Source organism: Momordica charantia, assembly GCF_013281855.1.
Source record: "Momordica charantia cultivar OHB3-1 chromosome 11 unlocalized genomic scaffold, Mcharantia_2.0 BLBB01000011.1, whole genome shotgun sequence".
Lineage (NCBI taxonomy): Eukaryota > Viridiplantae > Streptophyta > Magnoliopsida > Cucurbitales > Cucurbitaceae > Momordica > Momordica charantia.
Window position 1 is genome coordinate 3580464 of NW_028275159.1, and position 25732 is coordinate 3606195.

General features: G+C 35.4%; 2 protein-coding genes and 2 pseudogenes across 7 annotated transcripts; 3 read left to right on the forward strand and 1 right to left on the reverse strand.

Annotated features, from left to right (window-relative positions):
- The first annotated feature begins 1171 nt into the window (after positions 1 to 1171).
- LOC111012292 (putative clathrin assembly protein At4g32285) lies at positions 1172 to 3853 on the forward strand. Its single transcript, XM_022286384.2, is given in 3 exon segments — positions 1172 to 1519; positions 1617 to 2361; positions 2364 to 3853. Coding segments are annotated over 2 exon segments (1956 nt in total). The 5' UTR covers positions 1172 to 1519; positions 1617 to 1698; the 3' UTR covers positions 3657 to 3853.
- A 4140-nt stretch (positions 3854 to 7993) lies between these two features.
- On the forward strand, positions 7994 to 11405 carry LOC111012069 (G-type lectin S-receptor-like serine/threonine-protein kinase SD2-5 pseudogene; annotated as a pseudogene).
- Positions 11406 to 17817: 6412 nt separating this feature from the next.
- LOC111006712 (TPX2 (targeting protein for Xklp2) protein family) lies at positions 17818 to 22247 on the forward strand. 5 transcript variants are annotated; one of them, XR_002600889.2, is made up of 10 exons: positions 17818 to 18153; positions 19179 to 19461; positions 19559 to 19804; positions 19959 to 20002; positions 20171 to 20242; positions 20378 to 20477; positions 20587 to 20658; positions 20736 to 20846; positions 21321 to 21961; positions 22069 to 22247. XR_002600889.2 is itself a non-coding variant. In XM_022278787.2 (9 exons), the coding sequence occupies exons 2-9, from the start codon at positions 19189 to 19191 to the stop codon at positions 21906 to 21908; spliced, it is 1506 nt and encodes a 501-aa protein (XP_022134479.1). In that variant the 5' UTR covers positions 17818 to 18153; positions 19179 to 19188; the 3' UTR covers positions 21909 to 22247. The 5 variants fall into 5 exon arrangements, 3 of the variants coding, with proteins under 3 accessions (XP_022134479.1, XP_022134495.1, XP_022134503.1); XR_002600888.2 differs by having other exon boundaries at positions 22072 to 22247; XM_022278787.2 differs by having other exon boundaries at positions 21321 to 22247.
- An 857-nt stretch (positions 22248 to 23104) lies between these two features.
- LOC111009995 (uncharacterized) lies at positions 23105 to 24721 on the reverse strand (annotated as a pseudogene). The gene is made up of 3 exons (XR_015788821.1): positions 23851 to 24721; positions 23601 to 23773; positions 23105 to 23492 (listed from the first exon to the last, which is right to left on the reverse strand). The product of XR_015788821.1 is annotated as an uncharacterized LOC111009995 (transcript).
- Between the last annotated feature and the right edge of the window lie 1011 nt (positions 24722 to 25732).

The following is a 25732-nucleotide window of genomic DNA, read 5'->3' on the forward strand; positions in this document are numbered from 1 at the left end:
ATTAATCAAATGGAGATGTCGGTGCCCGGTAAGGCCACACAAGATCTTCCCTTCCATGGTCAGAGATAAGTGGAAAAGCCAAAAACAGTCGTAAAAAACAGAAAATTTGCCAAAAAGTTTCAAAATATTTTTCAAAACAGAAAATATAATACTTACAAACTATTAAACTGCCAAGAAAAAACAGAGAGTTAAAAATGGAATAACTGCTAAATGGTGCATTAATCACCAGTGCATCCAAAATAGGTGTGAGGAAAAAAAAATCTAACGTAATTGAATCAACTCGTATACTTGAACTATACTCTTTCGTTGACTCGACTTTTAGAAATATAAAATTGAAAAATATCTTCTCGGATTGGTTTGAATAAATTTTGAAAGTCTATGGATTGGTATGATTTGATTTTTTCAAAAGTATTATTCATTGTCAATTTTTACGTTTTTTTTCAAATCAGTACATCGATTTGATGTGATATGTACATTCCTAGTAGTTCAACTCTCGAAGTACCAATTGAATCACTCACCGACCTAAACATAATTCAATTGATTAAGAAATTATGATATTGATCTTAAGGAGATTCAAAGTCAAGAAATGATGGTCATGTGTAAAGATTTAAATTTTAAAGGTTATTGAGTATTTGAAACAATCCGATGTATTTGGAATCAGACTCTCTTAAGGTCATTGGATTCCTTAATCGAATTCAAGCAAATCTGGATGAAACTATCTGATTGGTTGACGAAGCAATCTTTATAGAAGAAAAAATTGATATTTGCTCGATGGTTCACATCTACAGATAAACGAATGGAGTCGCAGGTAGTCATAATGAACTTGTGTTGAGTTATTTTGAAATTTAGGTTTTTCCCACGAAAAAAACTAATTGAGTAAACTTCGTCAAGTTTAAATTTATTTTATTTTTTTGAAAGAAAACAAAATTGTCAGTCAGTCAAATAAAAATGACCGGTTGACCAAAGCGTAGCAGGTCCGCGGTAAAAGGAAAAAAAGAAAAAAGAAATAAAAATAAAATTACGGCCGGCCCGTATTATACCGTAAACCGTACGCAGTCCTACGCGCCGATTATGCTTTCCTTCCGACACGCCCCCTCCACCTTCCAAAAAATGTCTCTCCTTTTTCATTTTACAAATAAAATTATTAATATATCAAAAATTCGAATTTATTATTTCAGATCTGCGATCGAAAATCGACGGCCATGATCGCTGCCGCTGCTCTCCAACTCCTCCCACCTAGATCCACCCGTTTCCACTCGCTTCTCTCCCAAAACCAAAACCAAAACCAAAACCAAAACACCGATTTCCAAGTCGAATAATCTCCGCCGATAACATCGCTACAGAATCTATACTGCTGCTTCTGCCGTCGCTTTTTCGTTTTCTTCTTCTTTCTCTTTGATCTCATTGCATTTCAGCTCCATTTTGTAGCTTTTTCCTCCAGAAGCTCCGGCAATTCGCCGCCGTCGCGCTGATCTGAGAGCCTTCGTTGCAGATCCGGGATCTTCAGCGTGCGCTGCGGGTAAGCTTGATGGTTTTTGTGATTTTCTTGATCTGTACTGCGTTGATTTGATTTTTGCTGGTTAATGATTTGAATTGATATATAACTTGTGTTTTAGCTGTGGAGTGTTCGGTGAACTAGAAGGATCGAGTTGGGAAGGGAGCGGGGAGTTTGGTGAGGATTGTAGTGAGACGGTAGAGATGGCGCCTAGTACGATCCGGAAGGCGATCGGAGCCGTGAAGGACCAGACGAGTATTGGAATTGCGAAGGTTGCGAGCAATATGGCGCCGGACCTTGAGGTAGCGATCGTGAAGGCTACGAGCCACGATGATGATCCAGCCAGCGAGAAGTACATCAGGGAGATTTTGAATCTGACATCGTATTCGCGTGGTTATGTGAGTGCGTGTGTGTCGGCGATTTCGAAGCGTCTGGCCAAGACGAGGGACTGGATAGTGGCGCTCAAGGCACTCATACTTGTGCACAGGTTGTTGAATGAAGGAGACCCGGTGTTTCAGGAGGAAATCTTGTATGCCACTAGAAGGGGCACGAGGCTATTGAATATGTCCGACTTTAAGGATGAAGCTCATTCGAGCTCGTGGGATCACTCGGCTTTCGTTCGAACTTATGCATTCTACTTGGACCAACGGCTGGAATTGATGTTGTTTGAGAAAAAGGGTGGTAGTACAAGGGGAAATTCCCGCGGAGATGACAGATTTGAAGGAAGAGATGACTTCAGATCTCCTCCGCCGAGGCCATATGATAATGGTTATGGTGAGTACAGGGGCGAGAGAGAGTATGGAAATTATGGTGAGATGAGGAGGTCGAGATCTTACGGGGATGTGGGGGAATCTGTGGGGAGGGAGGGGCAGGGCAGGGGCAGGGGCGAAATAACAGAGGACCTGTGACCCCGTTGAGAGAAATGGCGACCGAGAGAATTTTCGGGAAGATGGGACATTTGCAGAGACTGTTGGACAGATTTTTGTCGTGCCGACCGACGGGTTTGGCGAAGAATAGTAGGATGATTTTGTATGCTTTGTACCCTCTAGTGAGGGAGAGTTTTCAGTTGTATGCAGATATTTGCGAGGTTTTGGCTGTTTTGCTTGACAAATTCTTTGATATGGAGTATTCTGACTGTATGAAGGCATTTGATGCGTATGGTAGTGCGGCCAAGCAGATTGACGAGCTGATTTCATTGTATAATTGGTGTAAAGATACAGGCGTTGCTAGGTCCTCTGAGTATCCAGAGGTGCAGAGAATTACCAGCAAGCTATTGGAGACATTGGAGGAGTTCCTTAGGGAAAGAGGGAAGAAGCCAAAGAGTCCGGAGAGGGAGCCTCCTCCGCCCGTGGCTCAAGAGGAAGAGCCAGTGCCTGATATGAATGAAATAAAAGCTCTGCCTCCACCTGAAAATTATACTCCTCCACCTCCGCCCGAGCCCGAGCCTGCACCCAAACCTCAACAACAAGTCTCAGAAGATTTGGTGAATCTGAGAGATGATGCAGTCAGTGCAGATGACCAAGGTAACAAACTAGCCCTGGCTTTGTTTGCTGGCCCAGCAGCTAATGGCGCGAACGGATCCTGGGAAGCTTTCCCTTCAGATGGACAGCCCGAAGTAACCTCTGCCTGGCAGACCCCGGCTGCTGAACCTGGAAAAGCCGATTGGGAGTTGGCTTTGGTGGAGACAGCGAGCAATTTATCAAGGCAGAAAGCAGCACTTGGTGGCGGTCTCGACCCGTTATTGCTAAATGGCATGTATGATCAAGGAATGGTCAGGCAGCACACGAGCACTGCCCAACTGAGTGGTGGAAGCGCTAGCAGTGTAGCATTGCCCGGCCCTGGAAACAGCAAAACTCCTGTACTGGCTCTTCCAGCTCCAGATGGAACTGTTCAGGCAGTGAATCAGGATCCTTTCGCCGCATCGTTAACCATTCCACCGCCTTCATACGTGCAAATGGTGGAGATGGAGAAGAAACAGCAACTGCTGGTGCAGGAGCAGCAGGTATGGCAGCAGTACTCAAGAGATGGGATGCAGGGGCAGAGCAGTTTGAACAAAATCAGTAACCCCCCAGGTTACTACACAGCGGGAATGATGGCTCCAATGCCGTACGGGATGCCTCCAGCAAACGGAATGGGCGGGTATTACTACATTCCTCAATGATATCTACACTTACCTTTTACATCATATATACTGTGTCCATGCTGTATTAGTAGTTTTATTTCTTTGTCTAAGTGATATAATTTTTGTTTCCTCTGCTATTTGTGCGAGAAAAATGGTGTGGGAACTTTTGTTTGACTCTGGACAGCTGATATTGTTTTCTGGGTTTTGATAATGGAAGACTCATACTTCCTACTCCAGTTCAAGTATCCGCACATTCCTTCTTGAAAATGCACATCTTAGTCTTGGATTCTTAAACTTTCACACATTTTTTTTTCCTTTTCCATTTTGTTGTTTCTACTTCAAACGGCTTGAAATTTCATGAACTTTCATTCTTTTGTCATTATTGTTAAAAGCTTCATGTAATGTAAATCTTAGTACTACTGAACTTTCAGAAATTGTGTCAAATTGTGACAAATAGCTCTTTGTATTCCTGTCTTCTTGATCAATTCTTAAACTTTCAATTTTGTATTTAATAAGAACTTGAATATTATATTTTGTGTATAATAGATTATTGATTTGTAGGAATGTTCAAGTTCTATTAAATGCATAATTGAAAGTTTAGGAAATTTATTTGGCACGAAAAATTTGAAGACTTAATAAAACAGAGCAATAATGTTGGAGACTAAACATGTAATTCAACAGATTTGTTGTAGCTTCAAGGTTTTGGTCCTTTCTTCCCAGTTATAAGGACAAATGATATTCTAATCAATTGCCACTTGTTCTCTGAATTGGATTTTCAAATCAAAGGAACAAGATTCTCTGAACTCATGCATTATTTTGTAAGTCATATTCCTTGCTGTAATTGGTTGTCTGATTAGCTTTAGGAATTAATTAGTAATTTATTAGAAATATGGCTCAAAATTTGCTGACCTGGCATCTCTATCTCGGCCGAATTGTTTTTTTTTCTTTTTTTAAAGTAAAATGGATGAATATTTGAACTCATGATCTTTTAGTCGAAAATAAGTTACTTACCCAGTTAAATTATACTCAAGTTTGCTCGATGAAATGGTATTGATTTATCTGTTTCTTGCCAACATATATTGTTTATTTTATTTGGAATGACTTGCCATTGAAATTAAATGTTTTGGTAACTTCGACGGTCAATAGTTGATGAATTTTTTAATACAAATTTGACTTTTTAAACTATTGTTTCGTGTACAAGTACAAGAATCCAGCGGCAAACACAATGATTATGTCAATTTTATCCTTACGAGCAACTTGATGGCTAAATATTTAAATAATAATAATAATCGTAAAAGGTATAATATATAATATATATATTGAAAAAAAATTCTAGTGCCGGGTTGCTGTATTTCGACCACGTTTACTGGGCCAATTATTTGAAGGCAGGCCCATCTTTCACTGTCCTCAAGTGGCCCAAGCCCAACATGATTTTAACAAATTGGGACTTAGTTCATAAATTATTACAAAAACAAATTGTAAACAAAAAAAAATTAATACAAGGGGCGGGGAATTGTGACAGTTGTTGGATTCGGATCAACAGGTCATTGAGTATTATTTTTATTCAAATAATAATAAGAATTTTCTGGTTGAAATTTTTGTGTTAAAGTAAATTCTTTTTTTTTATTAATTTTATTTAAATTGGTGTAAAGTTGGATTTAATGAAATTTTTTTCTTTCTTTTTTAAATGCCACAGCAGCTTGTTTTATATTACAAAATTAATAAATATGTCGTGTAGCCATATGCAGCTATGGTATTTATATTTTGATATTTAAAAGAGACAATATTCTAACTCAAATTTGATGGACTACAAATCTCCAGCATTAATAATAAATAACAAAAATCCAAAGAGTATATTCATGAAATTTTTCAACCAAAAAGAGATTCAAATTCACACTTTCATTCTCCTACGCCATTAAAACAAAATATAATATCACAAATTTCATTTTCTTCCTAATTACCATTATGCACTTCAATGGATGCCACGCATGTTACCATTAAAATAAAATATCATATCATGAAGCTCATTGATCACATTCATAATTAACTTATCAAGTCAATTGTATATTATTTTCTATCCAATATAGAGACTTATTGCTACCAATCTGCGCATAACACAATCGATATGATGTCTATAATTATTACAAAGGTAATGGTTATTTGCTGAGAGATGAATAAAACTATTATTGATTGGCTCATTGATCCAAATGAGCCTTCTTCTTCAGTAAAGCCAACCTCTTTTTCGCCAATTCAGATGCAATGCACGTAAATAAGGAAAGCCAAATCTCAATATAAATCTTCAAACTCCATAATGGTCACTTATCTAAAAATTAATTTTTTTTGTATTGTCCCCAACAATCAAATATAGTAAAATCATCCGGTAAAATTAGTTGAGAATTTATGCAAGCGGGTCCAAACGCTCGCAATCAAGGATAATGATCTTCCTTATTTTCTTTGATACTTCAGAAAATTCTCACAGGCATATAGTTTTTGTAATCTATTCATGGTGTCGATTTTTTGATCTGTATTGCCATCGACATTTTTATAAATTCAAGATTGGGACAAGTGACCGAAACACCAATAGGTGCATAGCCAAAAGTTTGAAACCAATTGTATTATAACTTTTTTTTTTTCATTGGTTTGAAACATAGGAATAATTTTATAGGAAAGTTGATTGATTGTTGTTTTCTCCAAAGACTATTCCCATCTTTGAAGCACAAAAGCCAAAGTCATGGCATGGACACCCTTTCCAAGTCTAAAAGTATATGACTTTTGTACTTCCTTTTGGCTCATTTTTCAAACCAAATTAAAGGCCATTTTTATAAATCAATTGTGGGTGAAAATATTAATCACTTTTTTCTCTTCTCAATTTTTTATATATATATATATATTAGAAAATATTATTTTGGTATGCTTTCTTTTTGGTATTCCCATGCAATTTGACATATAATATCTATACAAAGCACAAGGAAGACAACATTACTTAGCTTTCAAAACTATCACATGCTTGCTTTCTAAGTTTATGAGACATTTGTCCTTTTGCTTCTATTTTTCATTTGATTGCTTTAACTTTTATTTTATTTTTCTTTTTCTCATTCTCTTAATTTTATTAAATGGGTCATTTTATCAATTATAGGCATAATAGTATTTGAATATTAATCAGTTAATACCAATTTTTACTGGCAATCACTAAATTTTTAACAACTAAAAGAGAAATACAAAATAAAAAGAAAAAAATGCTGTCAAATTATTAGTAGTCAATATGAAGAGGGATGATGACTATGATTTCGAGGAATATAATATAATTGTCCAATGGTAGAATGAAAAATGAAAGAAATACCTCAAAAGCTTGAATTAAATTTTATCCCATTGCTATGGTTGGAAAAAATCCTTTAAGGGATTTTGCCCTTTTGCCTTTGGCCTTTTCAAATTGAAAATTCTTTACATGTGGAAGAAAGAACATGAAAATTTTCAATTGTGCACTTAAGAATCTCAACTTGGTCAAATAAAATAATAGAGAAATTGTACTTAGTTGAAGGATTGTAACTTGGAGCCAACCAACAACCAAGATTGTAGCATGTGGGCATCAATATTTTTCTATGTTATAAATAAAATTTGCATTATTTTTTATTAGATAAGAAAAAATATGCCAAGAACTATCACCTCCCCCACTACTATCTTTTATGTTACAAACTTGCATTTAATTACATTATCCCAATTGAAAATTTTCATTTCCTTTGGGATGATTGCAAAAATAACTTCATCAAAATCAACCATAAAATTGCAAAAAGGTCCTTACAATTTCAAAATTTTCAATTCAATAGAGGAAACATAATTTTGGGTTAGGATCTATAACCTTTTCTGGAGATATCCTCTCATTTTTTGAAAAACAACACAAATTCACGTCTGGACATGAATTCAAGCACGTGACGTCGTGACGTGAGATTTTATAACATTTCACTCTTTTGTGCGTATAAAGACTATTTTTATTCTCAAATCTTACCTACAAAAAGTCAAATATGACTAAAGATTGTCAAGTAATGTCTAAATCATGACAATTTTCATCTTATATTTATGAAATTCAACGGTTTCAGTGGGAGATCGAACTATCAATAGTAATAGATATCTTATCCACTAAATTCCGTTCGAATGGAAGAATCATGACAAGTTATCCTTCAAGACGTAGCGAAATTTCAAATACTTTGAAATGAATTTAAACTTGCCAAACACCGAATATCACAGAACTTCCCATAAATCATACCATATAACTGAAGTAGCCCAATCTTTTAGCAAGTTCATGATCAAAAAACGTCATCACTTTGGATTGTAGCACCAAAGGTTTAAATACAAATCATCATCATCATCTAGAAATTCAGAAATTGACAACTAATTTATGATCCCAACAAATTTTCATTATAATGTAAGAGGGTTTTTGATCTTCATCTTTTGGGATCTCACAAGTCGCAAGAGAGAGAGAATTAGAAAGGGAAGCAAAAGCGTAAAATATTATTGCCGATGAACCCTTGTATGAACGCTTTGCTCATCTTTTTCTTCTTAGCTGTGGAAAAAAATTAACATAGAAGAAACAGACATAAACAAAATTCCAACTCCTCAACAAACTTCATTTTTTTCTCCTGCCATTTTTCCGACCACCATAGAAGAGAAGGCAGCGACAGGCCTCTTGTTCCTCGTCTCGTCGGAATTGTTCCACCGTTTGCTCAGAACCTCATCTGCTTCTCCTCTAGATTCTTGGGTTTTGGTCCTTTTGCACGATTCTTCAGAGATAAGTTTCATTATTGCCTCTGTTTTCTTCTTCCCCAAGCATTAATTTGACCAGTCGCCATTGGAGCTCAGTGTTCTTCTGGTTGCTTTCTCTTGGTATCAATCAATACCCATTGTTGCTGAGGTCCAATGGAAACTGGGGTTGGATTTAATTTCTTTAATCAGGCTTTAAAATATTATCCTCTTCTTTTACCCCACGAGTATGCAGAGTAGACTGAATTTGGGGATTTTTGGTGCTCTTGTAATATGATATTGAGAAGATTGATTTTGTTTTCTTTTCTTCTTCCCTGACTGATTTTCCCAACTGGGTTGGAGTTTGATTCTGAGAAAAAGCCATGGGAGATTCAAATTTTTGTGGTTTCAGTTTCATCTGCTTATTGTCTTGGTTATTTCTGTCCATTTTGATTCAATGTGAAGTATGTCTTGCCAGCACTAGAAGTTTTGGCAAAGTCTCTCCAGGATTTGAAGGCTCTCAAATGAACTGGATTGATAACAATGGCTTGTTTCTTTTGTCCAATAATTCCAACTTTGGATTTGGGTTTGTGACAACCCAAGATGTGACAATGTTTTTGCTGGCTGTCATCCACACAGGAAGTTTGAAAGTAGTTTGGTCTGCAAATAGGGGCTCCCCTGTTGCAAATTCTGATAAGTTTACATTTGATGAGAAGGGGAATGCTGTGTTAAAGAAAGGCAATGTTGTGGTTTGGTCTACAAATTCCAGTGACAAAGGGGTTTCTGCTCTAGAGTTGGAGAACTCGGGAAATTTGGTTTTACGGGTGAACGAGAGCGACGGGGGCGTAGTTTGGCAGAGTTTTAGCCATCCTACTGACACTCTTTTATCAGGACAGGATTTTGTTGAAGGAATGAGACTTGTGAGTGATCCTAGTAACAACAATTTGAGCTGTTACCTTGAAATGAAGTCTGGTGATATGACTCTTTCAGCTGGCTTCCAACCCCCGCAGCCTTACTGGTCTATGGCTAAGGAGAACCGTAAAACCATTAATAAAGACGGTGGGACGGTCTCTTTGGCAACTCTTGGCGCAAACTCTTGGAGATTCTATGATCAAAGCAATGTGTTGCTCTGGCAATTCATCTTCTCGAGCAATACCGATGAAAACGCTACTTGGATAGCGGTTTTAGGAGATGATGGCTTCATTTCCTTTTATAATCTTCAAGATTCTGGTGTGGCTTCACGTACTAGGATACCGGAAGACTCTTGTAGCACACCGGAGCCGTGTGGCCCGTATTTTATATGTTACAGTGGGAATCGATGCCAATGCCCTTCGGTCCTTAGCACAAGTCCGAATTGCCAGCCTTCGATTGTCTCTCCTTGTGATCAATCAAATGGGAGTATAGAGCTTGTAAGTGCAGGGACTGGGCTCAAATATTTCGCACTCGGGTTCCTTCCATCCACTTCAAAGACTGATGTAAATGGTTGCAAAAACTCTTGCATGAGTGACTGTTCTTGCCGTGCATTGTTCTTCGAAAGCCGAATGGGGAACTGTTTCTTGCTGGACAATGTAGGTGGCTTTCAAAACTCCAATGAGGGCTCTGACTTTGTTTCATACATCAAGGTCTTGAGCAACGGAGGCAGTGGTGATAACAATGGTGGGAGCAAAAATGGTGGAATGAACTCTCATATTGTTGCGGTTATTGTAGTTTTTACTGTGCTCGTCATTTTTGGTCTAGTTTATTTGGCATTTTGTTACTACAGGAAAAGGAAGAAGCCTCCAGGAACTCCTTATGTGACTTCCGAGGACGATAACTTCTTGGATGGTTTGACCGGGGCGCCCGTTCGGTACAGCTACAACGATCTTCAAACAGCAACCAATAATTTCTCTATGAAACTTGGTCAAGGGGGATTCGGCTCAGTATATCAAGGAGTTCTACCTGATGGAACTCGAATTGCCGTGAAGAAATTGGAAGCAATTGGTCAGGGCAAGAAGGAGTTTCGAGCCGAAGTGAGCATAATTGGGAGCATCCATCATGTTCACTTGGTCAGGCTAAAGGGCTATTGTGCTGAAGGAACACACAAGCTTCTTGCTTATGAGTACATGGGAAATGGATCTTTGGATAAATGGATTTTTAGGAAGAACAAAGAAGACTTTTTGTTGGATTGGAATACAAGATTCAATATTGCACTAGGAACAGCTAAAGGACTAGCTTACCTCCATGAAGATTGTGATGTAAAGATCATTCACTGCGACATCAAACCCGAAAATGTGCTTCTCGATGACAAGTTCCTCGCAAAGGTATCGGATTTCGGTCTAGCAAAGCTAATGACACGAGAGCAAAGCCATGTTTTTACGACTCTAAGAGGAACCAGAGGGTATCTTGCCCCAGAGTGGATCACCAACTACGCCATATCAGAGAAGAGCGATGTGTATAGCTACGGGATGGTGTTGCTTGAGATAATCGGGGGAAGAAAAAGCTTCGACTCGACAGAAACTTCCGAAAAATCCCACTTCCCAGCCTATGCATTCAAAATGTTGGAAGAAGGAAGGCTTGAAAACATCCTAGACTCAAATCTGATCATAAATGAAGGTGACGAGAGAGTTTTTACTGCCATTAAAGTTGCACTGTGGTGCATACAAGAAGATATGCACCTCAGGCCACCAATGACTAGAGTAGTCCAAATGCTCGAAGGCCTCTGCGCCGTTCCTCCGCCACCAACTTCCTCCCCGCTCGGTTCTCGCCTCTTTTCGAGTTTCTTCAAATCGATCAGCGAGGGAGGAACCTCCTCCGGGCCATCCGATTGCAACAGTGACGCCTATCTTTCTGCGGTCAAGCTCTCTGGGCCAAGATGACAACAACTCTCGAAAGGATTCCGGGATAGGAATTCATTCCACAGATGAGTTCTCTTATACTTCCTGCACAACACCATTTTCTTGTACATTGGCTTCTGTTCCTCACATTTTTTTGAAATACTAGAAATGAACAGTTTTGTTTGCTTTGTTATGTACATTAAGAGTGGTCATTTTTGGATGGAAAATATGTTCTGAGATAGCTTCTTCTGTGCCTTTTTTTTTTGTGCTGCTTAACAAAATGAACAGTGGAACAGAACAACTTTCTGCAAACTTGTGATGTAAAACTCCAAAACTGCATCATCATGATCTGCCTTTTCTTTCATATCGTTGTCATTGTTGTTGTCGTTATTGTCATTGTCGTCGTCGTCGTCTTTCACCCTTTAATATGGTATGAAAAGGCAAAAGAGAGAAGAAAATTTTGGGTAGAAAATGAAGTGATAGATTGGGAGGGAAAACCATGAATGTGTGGGCAGAAAATGTAAAAATGTAGACAAGAAGCATTTGGAATAAAGGGTTTCGAACAATGATGTGTGTCCAAAAATGTGAGCTCATGGGCCAGTCCTTGAAAACCCCACTTTTTTTTTTCATTTTTCCCTTTATATCCTCATTCTTCTGTTCTTCTATCCAGTGTAATTCCAAGAATCTTATCCTCATTCCAAAAGGTTCAATCTTTGAGGGGGGAAAAATGTAATTTACGTGCTGTTCTTTGACTTTTGGACTGTGATTCAGTTTGTCACTTTCTTTTTTCTAAATTATTGTAATTCTTTGGTCTGAATGAACTCTTTTGATGCGCTTATTATTACCATCATTTTTAAATTGTTTACCAGAACAACATATGCACATGTTTTGATTATTTATTCATTAATGTGGGCAAGTGTTCGAGGTCGCAGGTAAGAATTCAAATCTTTGACCTTCAATTATGTTCAAATTTATTTATGGCACGGAGGCATTTGGGGCATGAGTTTTTTTATTTTTCTTTTTTAGTACAAGAGAATTCGACTCCAAGTTAGAGACAAGTGCTACTTACCGTTGAGCTGATCATGTTAATTAGGACATGAGTTTGATATTTTAAGTTAAGAAATGGGTTTGGAATATTGTTGAAACCTATACATAAATCTCTGGCATAAAAAATAAACGAGGCAAATGCAAGTTCGAGTGTAAACCCTTACTCACACCCTCAAGTAGTTCAGGTGTCCGGTTTTCAAATGGACTACGAACGTGATATTTTACGTAACTATATAATTAGGAATATAGAAAAGGAAAACATAGAAAAATTGGGGACCCAGGTGGCAGGGTCCAGCGTGGCAATAGAGTGCCACGTGGGAGGAAATGATTGGGTGGAGTGGAAGTGGGGCCCACAAAATGAAAAATTGGTTGGAATGTCTTCTTAAGGGGAAGAGAAGTAGAGTGTAAGAAGGAGAAAGAGAGAGAACGGAACATGCAGCGGTCGGGTTGCACGCGCCGGTGTCGCGTGGTGCCACCCAGCAGCTGAAAGCGCTCACGTGTTTCTCTCCACTCGGTCACGTGCCTTGCCGGGGATTATTTGGACTCCGGCTCCCGCTATCCTTATCCTAGTTCCGGATGGGGATAAGATTGTCCCGCTCACTGACCATCCTATTCCCCATTTGTTTCCCCCAAAATGAAAATTCAAACTTCTTCCTTCTTCTACCCATTTTGCTAATATTATATTAAAAACGCTGCCTATATATCTATAACGTATACTTTGGAATTAAATGTTTGAGAATATTATCGAATTTTCATGGAAATAAATGATGTTTAATTTCCATATAAATAAATAATATTTATGTTTGGTCGTGTGATTATTTTTAATAATTTTATGCAATTATAAAGCATTAAAATTAATCAAAATTAACTTCTTATAATTAATTTATATTAATTAATTTAAAATAATTCATTGTTGTTAATTTATTTATTTTTGTTAAGTCAAATTATTAAAATAAATTTAAGTAATTTTATTTTAGTTTAATTTTCATTTATTGGTAAATTTTAAAATTTTAGTTTTAAAAGTACTTTTTGTTGTTTAAAAATTTTAGTTTATTAACCAGGTTTATTGGTTCAAATGACTCTCCAAGAATGGAACGACGATTCACGAGCTCGGCGGCCTTTTACTTTAGCTCTTCGACCCGAGCCTCAAAAAGGTGAATTTGCCGTTCCAACCGAACGGACCTGATGATACGCAAGAAACTCCACAGGAAGCTACTGCGCGACTTCTGGCGCGACTATTTTAGCCGTGGGATTGGCCCCACTTAAGGCGGGTGCACGGGAGGGCGAATGCGAAACAAAAATCAAATGGACTTCTTGCATTCTTAACATTTTACATAATCCTTTATGTTCATCGATGTTATAGTTGATTGATGATAAATTTATCTTGGTAAAATGAGCTGGCTTAAAAGTTAAATTTTTTTCAATTTCTCCTCTAAATTGGTAGAAGCTTTGAATTTATCTTCTTTTAGATAGCTTAATTTCTTTTCTAATTTTTTTGCCAATTCACTAACTATTATGTTAGGCATACTTATCATCAATCAATTTTAACCTTCATCAACCAATATTCTATAACTGAAAATTGTGAAAATGTATGGTACACAATTAAAAATTTTAAACAATAATAACTAAAACATATATTTAGACTATTAAAAAAACAATTAATAATGCATAAATTCAAACCTACCACTCATAACAGAGACATTCTTGAACTCAAACAGAGAAAAAAAAAATTAAAACAGAGGAGCTAAGCATGTAATTAACCTTTAATTTCTTCTTTTCAAAGATTTTAACCTTAAAATTTAAACCCTAGGCATGAATCTAATAGCTATTGAACTAATTTTACCAAAAGGGCAAATAAATGTTGAAGAAAAGAAAAACGTGTGTAAGGATAAAAAGGTAATTTGTGAACTAGGAAGCCAACTTGGCTTAAAAGGATCGAGGAGCTTCTTTCAAAGTAGGTAATTAGGCTTTAATTACATTCCAATCCAATTAATTTCGTCTCTTTTAATCATCCTCAATTCCTATTACAACTCAACAAAACTTGAACAACTCATAACATTGGATATCTTGGATATCTAAATTTTTAAATGTGTTTTTAAATATTTTATTTGAATTCCTGAACTTTACACAAAACATTAACTTGGTTTTTGGCATTAATTTCATGTTCGTAATTTATTTTCAAACAAACAAATAAAAATAAATATAAAGATAGAATGAATATGAATGGTTTAGTACAAAATAAGATTTTAACCAAAAACTTCTTTTTATATAATAGTTTGAATAAATAATCATGATAATATATTATTTTAACTAATAGACTCTGGGTCCATGGTCGAAATATTTTATCCATTAAATTTGAATTTCCATTGACAATGACCTCCTAAAAAAAGAAATATATATATATATATATATATTTTTTGAATTACGAATTCAAATTCAAACGGAAAATACAAAAATCCACGACGACCGCCGGCGGGACAAGAGGTGGTTTTAATTGCGAGGCGGGGGAAAGTGGTTTGACCAAATTGACCTCAGATGTGAAGGTTGAACGAGGAATGCGGTGGGGGCATTTAAAGAAATACAAAATGTAGCGGTTGTTGTCAGACGCCGCCGGCATAACCCCCGCTCCCGCTCGCTTCCACCATCGCCGCCGCCGCCCATTACTTATTTATTTATTTTCTATTAATTTAACGTGGGATGTATGTAATATATAGAATACTTGAAATAACGATGTTTAATTTGATTATATTGTATTAGTACTATAAAAAAGAAGTGATTATATTAGTATTTCTGGGAGAACTAAAATACTTTTGTTATTTTTGGAATTTGAAAACAACAATATTACGTGTAAACTGATGTAGTTTAAAGCACGGTCTTTTGTTTGGAAATTTTTTGTTTTTAAATTCATAACTATATTTTTGAAATTGTGATGGAATGAGTTATTTTGAAATTACTAAATTTATAATTTTGAAAAGAATAACAATATTCATTTTCTTTAAAAAAATCATTTATGAAAATACACTAAAAAAAACCAAACTCGTATGAAACTTTTGTTCTAAAAAATTAAAATCATTATGCGTCGCAACATTCATGTTTTTTTTCTTTTATTTATTTATTGTTTCTCCTCTCTCATTTACAATTTTATATTAAACAAATGTTTAATATGTATTCTAACTTTTAAAATTAATCATTCAAATTTTTTATGTTGTATTTTTATTATGCATTTTACAAATTAAAAAATGGTAAAACAATACTTCTATTGGTTTCTAAAATGTATAGATAATTTTAGAAAAATGAGAAACGAGAAACAAAAACAATTACAAGAACACTCATGATTCTCAAAAATTGAAAACGAAAGACAAAAAAACAATAGCGGATAACGTTACCAAAGAGGTCATGAATACAGTTCTCGAACAACCTCTTAGCTTTTGAAATTTTGCAGTTTGAGATTAATCAAGACTCAATTTTTTTTATTATTTTTTTTTTACTTCAAGTCAAGACTCAACTCGACATTAATGATTTTAGATGAACATAATGATATAATTTAGAAGTATAATTAATGTTCTATTTTTTATTTCATTTTAAGACAAGTAAAAAGATAACCATAAATAATGTGAGATGTAAAACGTAACTATATGATGTCACTAAAACTAGCCCATTTATGAACATTCCCATTATTTTGCTAACTTATCATGTAACATTCTTTTGTAAATCATAAACAATAACTTAACCTTGTAAATTATTTTGAATTATTTCAAATTTTTAAAAATCTTAAAATATTATATTACAAACAAGAAGATGGAGGGAAAAAAATTACATATTATATTTAATTAATTTAAAACATGCTCAAATCGAAAATTTTCTAACATGACGTGATATCAAATGTGAATGATCTAAATTAATTAATTTTTTTATTTTATTTTGAAAAAGACCTAAACTATTTTTCTTAGTAGAATAAATTGGGGATATTAGGGTTCAAATCTCTGTCAAGAGAACCGAGTAGATGTCAATTACCATAGTTAAACTAATTGATTAATAGTGGTTTACAACTTTTTTTTTCTTTTAAATAATAGATGGTTTGAAATTAATTTGCTTGGTCAACTTTTTTCCTATTTTTGGAAACTTTTGTCTCCTAATACTACAAAATAATAATAATAAATAAATAAATGGAAACCATTAAAACATCATTAATGTAAGATCAATCATTGTTTTAAAGTCGAAGAAAAATATTTTAAACAACCAACAGATTGGGAAGGTAAAATTCAGCCAATAACACAATTAATTATTATTCACTTTTAATCGGTTTTATTTGCTGTCCATTTTCTAGAAACATGTCTATTTCCATTTAATTGCAATAAATCTCAATAATGTATGAGTACTCCATTTTCCTAAAAATAGGGTAGCAGGGAAGATGGGGTGATTGTAAACCTTATAAAAATTTTAAAATTGAATGACACATTTCAATATATAAATATACAATTTTGTTTGTTTATTTTAAAATTTTAAAATTTTTATCGATATTTCATAATATGATAAGCCACTTAGTTTTCAATAAATAAAGATAGATTCTATAAAACAACCAGTGAAAAATTATCATCATTTCATCATAAGTATCGATACAAAAAAATGTTCGTATAACTTTAATCTTGAGATGTATTTAACTCACAACAAAACTAAGATCATACTATCTCATGTAATCATTCTACGATGATTATGATTAGGAACTATTTGATAGTCTATTCACAAGACGTTGATCTAGATGTGTACTAAAATAAAACGAGTTGAAAATTTCTTTATTTTCCATTGTTAAATCTTTTTAAAATCCCATCTAAAAATGTTGTTTTTAAAATCTAAAAAAATGAAAATAAAATTGTAGTTTTGAAACTTTTGTCTTTTGTTTTCTAAATTTAGTCAAAAAGATCTAAAATATATTTTAAGAAAACTGAAAAAAAAAAAGGTTGGTAGCAAGCCAACACATGATCCTAAATCTAGGATTTAGACTAAAATGTCTAAAAACAATATTTATTTAAGGTTTAAATCTCATTTACGTCCTTAAAATTTCAAGGTTATACTAGTTTGGTCCCCAATTTTTATAATTTTTATTTCAACCCTTAAATTTGTAGATTTATTTCATTTTAATCTCTACTTCTGAAATTTATATTTAAATCTTTATATATATACAAACAAACATTAACTTATCAAAATAATAGCAATAATCAAAATGATTACTTTTTAAAGTTCCTTGCCTAATAAATGCATAACGAAAGTTCACGATCTAATATGATTATTTTTTTAAAATTCATAGATCAAGATGAAATAAACTAAAAATTCAGGGACCATAACGAAAATTTAAAATTTTAATTTAACAAAAAAAAGAAAGAAAAAACAGAAATTCAGTTTTGGGATGATTGGATGGGGGAGAAGTGTGGGCTGGGCCCGTCGGTTAATTAACCGTGTGAACATTTTTCCTGTAAAATCGTGTAACCGTAAATATCTTCCCTTTTTTTAACCGTATATAATTAATTTATTTTTGGTTTTTTTCCCAATCTCTAATTTTTTTTATACCCCATAAATAATTTAACAAATAAATAAATAAATAAAATTTTCCATTAAAATTCTGTGTATTCTTCACGCCCTTTCTCTCTGATAGAGTGCGAACTTGACCTGGAAATGGATTTGAATGCTGCCCTCTCCACTCCCCGCTTCTGAGATTTTCGCTATTCCCTCTCTTTTCTCCATTTCAATTCATCTTCAAGCTCCCCCAATTTCTTCTTCCATTGCTTGAATCGCTAGATCTTGTTTCGGATCCGTGGATCTCTGCTCCGGCATTATCTTTTCCGCCTTCCGCCTCTCCAGATCCTTTCGCCTGCTTCGCGCCTCGAATCCAAGGGTATACGGTCTTGTTTTTTCATGAAGTTCTGATCCTTTGCACGGTTCTCGAGGTGAGTGAGTGTATCAGTGTTTTTTTTTTAATAATTTTTTCTGGTGTTTTTTTGCTTGCTGTGGAGAGGGAGAGGGAGATGGAATGGTTGATGTTGATGGTGGTGGCGATGAATCTTATGCTTTTTCTGTGTTTGTGTTTGGGAGGGGAAAGCTTAGCGTCTGTTTCTTGCGCTTTCTTTCCTCTTTTTCCTGCGGCCTAGCGGAAAACTAGTAGATGTATTTTAATTTTGTGCTTTATTTTTCGATGGATTAATACGCCGCATGCTTCCTGTACGAATAGATCGACTCGGAATGGTGTTTTTCATTCGAAATATATGCTTGAATCTGGATAATAATATGAGAATGGTGGAATTCTGATTTTGGCATGTGTGCCTCAATCTGCAATCGGAGGTTATTAGTGTGAGGATGGTTGGATTTCTTGGATTTCGTTTGGTTGTTTAGTAACAGATTTTCTGTAATGTGATTGATTGACGAGTAAGGGCGGCTTATTAATATCCCGTTTATTGGTTGAATGACGAAGTCGACGGAAAATTATTTAAATCATTGCCGAAGTCTTTGTTCGATTTTTTTGGGGAAAAAAGGGTTGACAGTTTTCAGACCATCATTTACCACGTGTCCTGGTTCTAGATATGTGTAATTGTGTTGTTCTTTAAACTATTTTGGAACTAACTTGCGGCTATTAAATTCTTTTTATTCAGATATGCTATTTGGTTGTCATATAAATTATGGAAACTATGAAATGGGTGAATGCTCTTTTAGGTTTGTCTTTCAACTGATAATTTCTGTAAGCTTAATGTAAATGTATGGCATCAACCTGATGAGTAGCAAGAACTTGTGTAATTGAGAATTCTCTTATGTATTATAAAACTGTTTATCACAACGTCATTCTAATTTATGTAATGGTGAATATATCAGGAAATATTTCCATTCGTAATGATTATGATTGAGAATTCTACGTGATGACTTGTATTATCTCTTTCTTCTTCTATATGCTAAGGGGCTTGTTTTCTGCTATCTGTTGTAGTTTACACCAAATGATGGAATCAGAAATCCTTGTACCTGCTGAGGGACTCAAACTGACCCTTCAAAATGGGTTTCATGAGCATGTGTCTGACTCTTCAGAGGATATTGTTCCTAAAGTTATTGTGAGCGAGGGCATTAACGAAGATGCAGGGGCTACAATGGAGCAAGAAAATATGGAAAATTCTCTCAAGTTGAGTGGTAGCGCAACTAATGAATCGACTACTAGGGAACTCATGGAGGGATCAAATTTTCCGGCAGAAAATAATATATCAACCCTTTCTAAGGCAACCGAATTCATTTCATCTGACCTTTTAGATTAAGTAGTATATCTTATTTGACTCTTAACAGGTGTAATTTTTTCCTTGTTTGAACTCTTTTCAGGAAGGAGAAGAAAATTATGTTGATCCTCCCAAGCAAGTAAAATCAGAGAAGGGTCAAACCAAGAGCAAGAATGAAAAGTCATCAGGCCCTAAACACATTTCTTCGACTGGGGTGAATAAGAATAAAGATGGAAAAGATGCAGAACAGACTGCTGCTCTTTTAAATGGTTCAGGTACATCACATCCACACTCGAAACAGCCTAGCAAGAGTAGATCATTCAATGACAGGCAAGCTCAAATTCCAAAGGTAATCTTTTCTGCATACTGGCTTCTTGCCTCAGAAATACCATGGAATTCCACCCTCCCACCCCCCTCTTCCCTGCGAGCTTGTTGTAGTAGTTTTGATTATCTCTTCTTCTGATTGATGATTCTCTTTTCATATTCTTTCCATCTGTTTCAAGCAGCAGCAGCAGCAGCCTGAGAAGTCTGATGGGGAAGGCTCCAAGTAAGTTCTGCTTGCTTTTATGATTTTATTATCTTTTCTTGGTTGGTTTAAATATTTTATTCGCTTTATATCTAATCTGAGATCTAGTTTTGTGTACAATATGAACGGAGAAAGTTTTAACTTTCCACTAAATTACTAAAAGTGATAAGCTGTGACTGTTTTATACAGGGAGAATACGAACCTGAAACCTTTGAAGAAAGGTCATCCTAGTAAATCAGAAGGAGAATCAGAATCTTCTTTGTATCCTTCGTTTCTTATTTACCATACAGATAGATTTACCCGAAATGAAATTGTGGTAATATTTAGACATCGTTTCACATTATTTATTTGTTGTTCTTTGTTGGATCCAAGAGTTTATCCTTGAATTGTTGATAGAAGTCCAAGAGCAGGGGAAGAAAAACCACATAGGGTTGGGAGACTTCCTAACTATGGTTTTAGTTTTAGATGCAATGAGCGTGCTGAGAAAAGAAAAGAGGTCTGTTTTTATATTCATTTCCATGCACTCTATTGTTATTTTACTGGTCCTCTTCTCCAGCTGTTTCTGTGTTCAAATTTTTACCTTTATTTTATACAATGTGAGGCAGTTCTATTCCAAACTTGAGGAAAAGATACATGCTAAGGAAGTAGAAAAGAGCACTTTGCAGGCTAAGTCCAAGGTATCTTGCTGTCTCCATTATCATTTCAATCTGTTAAACATTCGATTCATATTATGAAAAAAGTTCCTCTGTTGCAGGAAACTCAAGAGGCTGAGATTAAAATGCTCAGAAAAAGTTTGAACTTTAAAGCAACTCCCATGCCGAGCTTTTATCAGGAACCACCTCCTCCCAAAGCAGAATTGAAAAAGGTAACATGTTGCATCTGAAATGGAGATTGAATTTGTAATTAATTAATATTGGTTTTAAAATTTATTGGTCTTCTCATGAACTTGTGGAAGTACACAATCTTCTCGTATTTTTTCTGCCCAGTCTGGATTTTGAGTACGACTCAAGAAGACATTGGGTAAATTTTCCTTCTTTCATATAATAATTTCTACTATGGTGTTGGGACCCGGTAGGTCTTTTACCTGCTATCTGTCATCACCTGCATGTCACGTGACCGAGATTCTTAGGGGGTGACAATTTTAGATGATATCATTATAGTTTCCTGGAATTCGTGAAGGTTTACCGTAGCATAGTGGTTTAGAAGTACACTTCTTAGTTATTTTGGTCCCTTGCTAATGAATTCTCCCTCATTGTCAAAAATCTCATTCTGTTATTGATTAATTAAGTTGATCTTAAGTTGGCACCAGCACATTTTTAGCTAATATATTTTGATGCAGATACCACCTACAAGAGCCAAATCTCCCAAGCTTGGCCGAAAGAAGGGCTCAGCCACCCTGGCAGACTCTTCAAGTAATGATGGTGGCGATGTTCGATCAGGTCGCTTAAGTCTTGACGAGAAGGCATCCCTGAATAACAATTCCTCCAAGGGGGTTTCTCCTGCCCGTCCAGAGAAGCCAAAACGCAGGTCTCTTCCTAGACTGCCTTCTGAGAAAACTATGATAGCATCTGGTGCTGTGGCAAGTGCAGGAAAATCCTCTGCATCCAAGGTGAAAAGTGCGGAGAAGACTGCATCTACAAATGGAAAGAAAGAGGAAAAACAGGCACCGTCTGATGCAACCACGGAAAAGACTGCATGCTCAAGATCGGTAGACGAAGAGAAAATTGCTTCGTTGGATGCAACAAATGAGGCATTGGCCTCTCTTAGCCAGGAAGAGGATGGAGTTGAGACAGCTGAGGCAAGCGAAACCGAGAACCAGTCGGACGAAGAGGCAGTGATCGAAGAAGAACATGATGAGCAGCAGCAGCACAAGACCTTGGTGGAAGAAGGTGTAGAAATGGAGCAGTCATCAAGCAGCAGAATCTAAAGGAAGGGGGGAAGGGAAGGCAGCGCATACACCATTTTGGAAATACGAAAATGGTAAGAGATTTCTTTCTGGAATTATTTTGGGATTAAGAAAGAACTGAAGGGATTTGGCTTGTGATTGTATTATTATTGTGTCATGTCCTGTCCTGTTCTGTCCATAGCAGCAAATTAGTCTTCACTTCACTTCTCTTCACTTGTGTGCTTCGCTTCGCGTCGATTCGCATTCGCTTGGGTTGCTGGTGGTTGCTTCTTTTCAAGCTCTGCACTTAGCCATTGTATGTAACTTCTCTCGTCAATTTCCTTTTTGATCTAATTTATGTTTCTGCCCTCTTTTTCATTATATTTATTCCCAACTTTGAGATTGAGATTCACAAAAAAAAAAAAAAACCTTGGGATAATCAACACCCTACAAAAATGATTGTCATATGTTCTTTCTTTCTTTGCTTCAACTTTGTGCTTCTAATGCCATAATTTCTGTATCAAAATCTCTTACTTGTTCTCTCCCCCCCTCCATGTTTCCTTTTTTCATTTAACTCTTGTGATATCTGAATCAGAAAATGGATTTCCTTCAATAGTGGGTCTCTAAGAGCTTTGTTTCATTATTCGAGCAAGAACTGTTCATTGTGGCGAGTTGGTATGGGTGAAAAACATTAAATTTTTGTTGTCGATATTTTCATTGATATTTCTCTGTATGGATTCAATTGATGTTGTTATAGTATCACAAAAAATCAACCAAAAAAAAAATGTATGTCATCATAATAACGTTATCATGGACATAATCTTTATATTAATAATTTTTAATTTATTTAAAAAGTTGAAAATGCTTATTTAGCGAATTTTTTATTTTTATAATTTTTTTCAAAAATATAAAATATATTCATTGTATTCTACAAAATTGAGACTTCTGTAAATCCACCTAAATAAATAGGAGTTTGGGTTCTTGAATTTTATAAGGTGCAATTAAATAATAGGTCCATAAATAATTTTTTGTCTATCTAAAATTTTAAAAATGATTTAATAAAGTCAAAGATTGTATTAGACTTAACGCCTACTAAATATCTTCTTTAAGTTCATGTGGTAACACTTCTTAAAAGCTGATTATCAGACGTATTTTGAAAGAAGCCGACTTATTAGACACAATTGTTGACCTTGTAATTCACATTTAGTGAACAAGATAGTAGATTGAAAGCCGTAGAATGACGATGAAAGATGATAATTATACAAGGATTTATACATCACAGAAAAATGCTACAACTTCAAAATATCTTTCTAATTCTACTATTACAAACATTGCACTTTTAGAAATAATAATCATGTAACAAGAAGAAAACAAGCAAACAAAAACTTAGCCTATGATCATGATTAATACACTCTTCAATATGTTCATATTTTTACATTACATAGAAGTTTGTAAAATGTGATGGATTTTGATGAGAAGGGTGTGTGTTTGTTTTAGTACTCTCTTTCTCTACTGCATCTCCTTCTTCATCTTCATCTCCAGCATCCCACAGAAACTTAGCGTATGATCCCAGAATATAACTGCATTTCAAACAGTTCATATTCCCTATTCAGACCCACTTCTGAACTATGATTACAAATTTAGATCTTAAATCAGAGAAATCCCAGTAGAAATGGTTTCTGAATTCCCATACATGAAGAAGATGATGAGAAACAGTTTGAAATGGAATTTTACCTGTCATGAGGGGCTGAATGGAGAGCTTGATCGAAGTAGATCTGAGCACGATCTCCATCTCCATGAATCTGCCAAATCAAATCTCCATAGAGAGAGAGAGCATTGCCGTCATTTGGTTTCGCCAAAATCGCTCTCTCACAGTACTCTTCTGCTTTCACTAAATCCCCTTTCACCTGCAGATTCAACACATTTTCCCGTATATTCAATTCATTGTTCTAAACTCGGTTCTAGGGCATTCTCAAATCGTTACCTCCTTCAGAAATCTTGCGTAATTGCTTAGTACTCCTCCATGCTTCCATTTCCTCTACCTGAATCTCCATATCCATCGCCAAACCAGTTTTCGCCGCCGCCGTCGTCGCCGCCGCTCCCAACTCCACCACCAACAAGAACATCCGGCGCCTTCGCCTCCACGGACTCCGTCGCGAAACGTTCGCACTCCTCTTCCTCCATCACCGATTCGTCTCTCAGCTCTGTTCTCACCACACGCTTCCTGAATCGCGACGTTTCCGAAATCGAAACCGAAACCGAGAACGATCTTTCAGAATTAGAAGCCATACTCATGGAGATTCTACGGGAGGGTGAGCCACATGAGACGGACATAAACTCGGTTCTGATCGTCAGAAACCGCGCGATCGGAGCCAGATCACGTCCCGGCCATGATCGGTGGATGGATGACTCCACGGCCGGCGGCGAAGCAGTTCGCGGAAGCATTTTAGGCGGAATCATGTTGCCGTTGATGACGTCACCTCTCATCGGAGACGGCGGCGGAATGTGAAGATCTTCATCTCTTTGATGCTGAAACACAGAGAGTTGTGAAGTACGTGTGAGGACGTGGCAAAGATCCAGTACGGACGCTATTTATGCAATCGTTTGAGAGAGCTAATAGTATCACGACACGTAGCATACAAAAAGTTTGCGAAACCTTTTTACTGGATTAAATTTGTAAACAAAAACTAAGTTTTTTTTTTTTTTTTTGACAAAACAAAAACTAAGTTTAAAACAGAGTTCAAAGATAATAATAATAATTGGTATCCAATCGAATCAAATATGTAATACTTTGCTTTTTTTTTTCCTTTTATTTGTAATGTAACGTTTTGGTCTCGTCTACGCCATTTAAAAATATTGAAAAAGAAATTATGCGCCTGTTTTTGAAGAAATATTATGAACCGAGATCTTGTTAATATACTTCTATTATTTAGTATATAATAAAAAATATATTTTAAAGTTGAGTGGCAGTTGACCTATTTGTAGACATGCCTTTGAGTGGAAGGTTTTCTTAGAAAGAAAAAGAAAATCTCTTCGTCGGTTTTGAAAATATCTATAAGATTTTCTCATCTTCTTTTAAAGACTTAATTAATTAGTGATAGATTCCTTAATCAAGAGATTAAATTTCAATTATATAAAAAAGAATTAATAACCCTAGGAGAAAGTAGGAAGCACAATTAGGTGAAATGACCATAAATGCCCAAATAATTTGGTCAATAGCAATAGAGGAAGTAGATGATATGTCAAAGTCGGTTGTTAAAAAGAAATCCAAATCTCAATTATTAATCTAAAAATGGAGTTGTCACATATCCACTTTGTGGATAGATACAAAGCCATTATCAAGCCTAAATATAATCTAATTTAGTTCAACTGAGTAATATTTATTTAATCCTTATTAAATCTTAGTCCCTATATTCTATATTCAAATTTGTTCTCTATAATTTTAGAAGTTTCAATTTGATAATTCTAACCGAGATGAAACATAATTTCAATTTAGTGTTTCTAGTTGAAATTAGCTCAAACAAGAACTAAATTGAAACTATAATCCAACTCTAAGAACCAAATTAGTAAATTCAATGTGTAGATAGAGGGAGGTTCAAAACATGTAGATTGAATTCGAACCTGAAAGAATATGTATAACTTTATTGTCTTAGCCATTGAAATATATTCAAGTTTTAGCTTAAAACGGAAAGACGTTAGAAACTTTTAAGTTGCATCTTACATTCCCAAACTTCCAAACCTGCCTGAAATCAACCCAACTTTCAAAGGGCAAAGACTTTCAGCAAAATTTAACCTATTCATAAACATTTTCAATTTCATCCCAAGTCTTCTAAAAATTCCAATTCTACCCATTTGAAATCTTCAAT